Source organism: Sinocyclocheilus anshuiensis, unplaced genomic scaffold (genome assembly GCF_001515605.1).
Source record: "Sinocyclocheilus anshuiensis isolate Anshui unplaced genomic scaffold, SAMN03320099.WGS_v1.1 scaffold694, whole genome shotgun sequence".
NCBI classification, from domain to species: domain Eukaryota; kingdom Metazoa; phylum Chordata; class Actinopteri; order Cypriniformes; family Cyprinidae; genus Sinocyclocheilus; species Sinocyclocheilus anshuiensis.
The window spans coordinates 267,926-274,572 of NW_015542477.1; the positions used below are offsets into that span (position 1 = coordinate 267,926).

General features: G+C 32.1%; 1 protein-coding gene across 1 annotated transcript in view; it reads left to right on the forward strand.

The window, feature by feature from the left end:
- The first annotated feature begins 1,058 nt into the window (after positions 1–1,058).
- LOC107693871 (MAP3K7 C-terminal-like protein) overlaps positions 1,059–6,647 on the forward strand; it is an 8,611-nt gene continuing 3,022 nt past the window's right edge. The window contains exons 1-3 of the mRNA XM_016493407.1: positions 1,059–1,134; positions 3,477–3,535; positions 5,897–6,012. Coding sequence (XP_016348893.1) covers positions 1,059–1,134; positions 3,477–3,535; positions 5,897–6,012 — 251 coding nt within the window. The remainder of the gene's footprint in view (positions 1,135–3,476; positions 3,536–5,896; positions 6,013–6,647) is intronic.

Genomic DNA, 6,647 nt, shown 5'->3' on the forward strand with positions numbered 1-6,647 from the left:
AATCAGTTTTATTTAATCTACTTTATTTTAAATATCTTTATATTTTAATTTCATTTTTATATTAATATATCTTTTTTTAATATATTTTTATTTTTTTAAATATATTTTTATTTTTTTCTGTGTGACTCATGTGTTGCGATCAATTTGATGTACACAGCTCTAAGAAAAAGTTACACCCTGAACCATCTTCTAAAGAAAGCACAAAACTACTACTACAAAAAAAAATCAAACCTTTGCATTATTCTTGTGAATGTGTGGGTGACTCAAAGCTGATTGGAGAGATGGACATTGTTGTAGTGTAAAGTCATGCCATCTGAGTCATTTAATTGGCGTCTGGCTGGCACACACAGAATCACATTGCCACTCTGACAGCCTCCTGCTGAAGAGCTGTGATAACTTTGGCTGTGTTTGTGAGCCTGCTTCTCAGTGTACACTACGAGGATTAGGACTAGTTTACTGTGACTTTTTACAGTATAAACACAGTGCAGAAGATCTACAGGATTCTCAATGGAGTGTCTTCAGCTCTGTGTCCTCTGCTGAGCGACTCTTGAGGCTCTTTTAAGATTTTTATTACAGAGTTTTCTGTAAATACGTTTCTACTGTCAGGTAAGGGGTTTTTATTGTTTCCTATAGTCATATGTAACAAATTGAACTTCTTAAAAATCTTCTTTTAGCTTTAACAAGTAAAGTTACAGTAGCCAATGAGCCTTTTTAACAGGCTATATACTTTTCATGACATTACCATTGGGCTTTCAGTCTTCTGTAAAAATATATAAATATAAAGTATAGTAAATATACATATAGTATAAACATACACAAATATGACTTCATAAGTCATTTCAACACTAAGAAACACTGTGCAGCCAATACAGAGGTATGATCTCATTTGCTGGCTGGAAGAGGATTTATCTCCAATTGTTTAATCCCTGATGCAACTTTGGGCACATGATGAAACCTTCTCATGACCCCTGAAAGGCTGCTGATCTCATACATCTGAAGCATAAATAAGGTTAATATCCACCCGTTTAATCCTCATCTGCTTTTTTTTCTAGGAATAAATGATCACCTCAACTAGACGCGTCTCTGCAGATAAACCTGAAGTACAAATCGCTTTCAGCCTTGACGAAACCTCAGGTAATGCATCTGTTAGGAATATGCAGATTTTTATTTTAGACATTTACATGCTTGTGACAAAGACAATGCGACTGAGAGACTAAAATAGAGTTGCGTTCCCCCTGCTCTGCACGGTCCACACGATGTGTGACTTCTACCAAAATGGCAACAAGCAAAACCCACCCAAAGCCTCTCATGTGGGATCAATTCAGCTTTTGCCATCCTTTCCAAAGAAACAGGTGCCCCTCTATTTTAGTTGATCTCTGGCATCTTAAAAACAAAATATCCACCTAGCCACAAAGTCAACAGCGCTGTCAAAGTGTTTTACAGCTATTCGGGCAAATGCTTTGATGGCAGTTGCTGCCTGGGCATTGCAGCATCAGGTTTCTGTTTTAATACCTCACTGCTGCATGATTCACTCATTTGCTTTTAGAACACTGGCCTAAATTTAAAAGCATTTAATACTTCACGCTTCGCCACTACTTTGCCCTGCGTCCTTTTTTTCTTTCCCAAAAGTGGAACACAAATCCTACACATAAACATGCTACATTTTAGTCCTCTTTCCCATAATCCTTCCTTCTTTACTTTTTTCTTTGTGTGTGTGTGTGTGTGTGTGTGTGTGTGTAATTAACAGCCACTCATTTATGAAAACTATAAAATGATCAAATAAATGTAGTCTAACTGAAATAAAGAAATTAAAAATAACAACTGTGGAGAACAAAAGCTAAACTAAAATACATTTACATAACTCCAAAACTAAACTCTAAAATAAACAAACAAATAAATAAATACATAAATAATAATAATAGCAACTCTCTCTCTCTCTCTCTCTCTATATATATATATATATATATATATTATACTATTATTATTATTATACATATATATGTATAATATAATATATATTATATATTATGAAACTATTATACATAAAATAATTCTGATATAAAATTCTACAATTATATATACAAAAAATAAAATTCTCTCTCTCTCTCTCTCTCTCTCTCTCTCTCTCTCTCTCTCTCTCTCTATATATATATATCTATCAGTGGTGTTCCGTCCATATAAGCATACCCATATAAGGATAATATGAATTATCCTGTGAATTTATTCTCTCAAATGGTCTGTGTATGCGGAGCATTCACAGCTTATATGGACGGAACGCCACTGATATACACTCTCTCTCTATTATTATACATAAAATAATTCTAAAATTGTACAATTATATATACAAAAAAATTAATTCTACACAAACACACATACACACACTATTATTATACATAAAATAACGCTAATATAACATTTTACAATTATATATACAAAAAAATTAATTCTACACACACTATACACATGTAGAGAAATGAACAGTCACTTGTTAATGAAAATTAAAAAAAAGTATTTATTATATGGAGATTAATTATGATCATTTTCGTGTGCGTTTAGTTTACAAATAAATTTAAATGAAATAAACAGGGAAACAGTACCTTAAAAAAGTGTATTACTCCAAAACTGAACTAAACTAAATTAATGCTAAAATAAATAATAATGAATTAATAACAAGCTAATAAATAATCACATTATTTAAAATTTTATTATTATTATTATCATGCACATAATACAATTCTTATTATATGAAATATGTTCTATATATATTTTAAACATTTGTACTTTTAAATAATACATTTACAAAAATGCATATATTTTTCTTATATTATATTGTATTATATAAAACAATGCAAGACTGGTGCAGTGAAAAAAAAAGAAATTCAAAATAATATATATGCAGTCAGTCAGCCAAAATTACATGAAACGGTCATGCTCCTCCCCACATGGCCACATTCTGCAGGAATCACGTGCATATCATGTTTCAGATATTACCCTTGCAAATTTTTATGTATATTTATCTTTTAATTGGCCGTCTGGCTGAGCCATGACTGTAAACAGGCCTGTTTTTAGCTGGTTGCATCAGAGGATTCTCAGCGTGAGTGAGTGAGCCCCACTTGGACATAGCTGGCATGGTGGGAATCAGTGCAGACAAGCTGTCTGTCAGAGCACTCGTTAAAGACAAGTCATTGTGAAGAACCTGGGAGATAGTTACTTTCAATCTGTCCGTTTTGGATTTAGAGTCCATGGCCGAACAGCTGGTGCTCGACTTTGGCTTTTCGCACTGATCTGGAAGCAGTTTCTAGGTGAATGGCCACATGTATGTTCACACAAGGAAACCTGGATCAGTGTAAACACTAACTGGACATGCTGTGGTGTCGTGTGCACTGTGGTATGATTCAGCTGATTAGATGGATGTAGATGTCACCACTAAGGCCTTGGAGTAAAGATCTCAAACATTAGCATTCATTCTCTCTCAGAGTTGAAAGATGCAGAGGATCCACTTCCATCCTTCCCTGACCTTGAACAACGCCTGCAGGTAAAGTTGATTAATAATCTGTTTAAAACATGACGGCATAATACTGCATGCTTAGAATACAATTACAGAGTCTGCTGGAGAACACAGCTGTAATAAACCTCTGGTAGTAGTAGATATTATACATCTGACTTTATATCTCACAACTAAAGATTGTTGTGTGTGCAATAATCACAGTGTGGGGTCATAGTGTGCAGAAAAGAACTGTAGAAAGACTAAATCCACTGTGCTGATATTAGCGCTGAACAGCAGAATCAGCAGAAGTGTGAGGGTTTTTAAACAAGGGTGAAGTGAAATGCTCCTGCATGTAAGCTTCACGAGGAAAGAAGCAAAACCAGACACATTAACCCAGACAACATTATGAACATCTGCAGGTCGCAGAAATATATTACTGCTGCTTTAAAATGTTTGTTGTCGTCTCTTCCTTGACTGAGGATATTTGTTTCTCCTTGCATCTTTTATTCAGTTTATTTAATGGGACATATGCTGTACAGAATCCAACTTTCTCATGCAGGAAATGTTTCAGCAATGCTTCTGTAAGACCACAAGATGGCATTAGTTTTATTTACTTTTAAGTTATCATTAGACTTAACAAGAAATCAAAATTAAATGATAATATCAAAATGACAAATTATAAATTTTAAAGAAAAATAAAGGTATATGAAATAAAAATATATTAAATATTTAAATAAAAGTATTAAATGTTAATTTATTGTTATTATTATTATTGAAAATACATTTATTAAATACTAATAATAACAAAAATAATAACTACATTTAATTTTTTGCCATTAGAAGCCCATACATGTATATTATTACTATTATTATTATTATTATAAATACATAATATAAATACATTTATTAAATAAAAAACGGGTAATTATTAAATAAAAACATTAATTTTTTGCCGCTACAAGACCATAATTTATTATTATTATTATTATTAGTGTTGTTGTTAAAATACCTTTATTAAATACAAAAGAATCATTATTATAATAATTACATTAAATTTTTACCATTAGAAGCCCATGCATGCATTATTATTATTATTATTATTATCAATACATAATATAAATATAAATACATTTAATTAAATAAAAACTGATCATTATTAATTAAAAATCTTTAAAAATATATATTTTTTACTAGAAGCCCATCAGTTTTATTATTATTATTGCTGTTGCTTAATTATTATTAAATACAAATCTTTATTACATAAAAAATATTAAATAAAAACATTTAGCTCATAAATTACACACTTTGTATCTAATATACCGTTTTTGGTCTTATTATGAACAGTATGAAAAATAAATCCTTCCTCATAATCATTCATCAAAATGTAATAACTCGCTTTTCTTTTTCGGGTGACGTCCTCCAAATTTTCACAATCCAGTCAATTCCTGATGCACAAAATGTCCTGGCCAACTTTTTTTCCCCCTTTATATATGTTGTTTCATTCAAAAATACTTTAGTATTTGTAAGTATAAGTAAAATGGAGAGTGAATGCTGTTTCATGCTGACATGAAGGGTTGGTTTTAACTAGATCAGTACTTTTTCTCATACAATTTCTTCATAACTAGTACATTACTGATACCAAAAAAAGGCTTTGTCACTAATATCATATACTCTCTCAGACTGTGTTTTTAGGGAAAAGGCTAAAGGGAGCAAACCATAAGAGCTTACATGTGTCTCTTCGCATCATGAAATGCGCTGACTATCGTATAGATTCAAAAAATCTGTAATCTTTATCCTTCAATATATTTTTAGCAATCTATAAAGCTGTTTGTGAAATTATTTCCTTTTTATTTAAATTTGTGCTGCTAGCATTTAAAGGAAGATTCCCCATAAAAGTGTCCCTCTCTGAAATGCTGAAATTGTCCTACATCAGAATAGGCTGGACTTAACACGCACACACACACACACACACACACACACACACACACACACACACACACACACACATTAGGGGAAAAACTGGGAGAAGTTGAAGCGTTTTGTCGTGTGGATGATATTCTGTAGGACTGTGGCGCGAGTCATTGTGAAAGAAGAAGTTCCTGACACAAAAGCAATAAAAAAGTCAAGCGTCTCACAAACTGTTTCCACATTCATCTATTGATTGAAACCCTCTTGTCAGGCCGTATGACGATTCTGTGTATATTCCAGGATGTAGCAGACAATCCAAATATAACAAGTTCCTGAATTCATCTCCAGTCACTGCAGCTACAGTATATAAACAGATATATGTCAACTAACTCATTAAAAAGAGCAATTGTGGTTTGTGCTGAAGTATTAGGAAAAATTAAACACTTACAGTTTCACCAATAAAAAAATGTGATGTAATAATGTCATCACCTTCCTCACTAGCCGGTGCTGCCGTGTCGGTCTCTAAAGGAGTCCACTGAAGTGTACAAAAACCACTGCACAATGGCCAACGAGTTCAACCAGGTCAAACATGAAATCGCCAGGCTGGAAGACAGAAAGTAAGCTTTAAAAATAACTTGAACACAAACATGTCTTCGTGATATTACTCAGATCGATTTCAAATTCAGAGCTGTTAATTACCCTATTAATACGCTATTGTGTTTGTACAATTAAAAAAATATACTTTGATACAGTATGTTTTATATAAACACACACATATTTGTAAGTATGAACAGACAGACAAGACAACTGATCAAAGCTGCCATTGTCTGCCTTCATGGAGTCATGCTGCTCTACTGGTTAAAATAGGCCTGTGTAATCATGACAAGACCTGGCATATAGTACTGTGGTATGCAGGACTTTTTGTTTTTTTAACATTTACATTGCAAAACCACACTTTGATGAAAACAAAAGTGCACTGTAAAACCTAACAAGTATACTCCAGTTTTTAGGATTCCAAACAACCCTTTTTTTGAGTTTTTAAAAAGTACATTTGTATTTTCAAAACACATACACTACAATAATTTGTAAACTAGTCGTGAAAATGTATGTAAACATAACTAATGTTAAATGCATGCACGACTTAGATTTGTAAACCATAAATACTATGATATTTATATCATTATATCACACACACACACACACACATACATATATATATATATATATATATATATATATATATATACAGAGT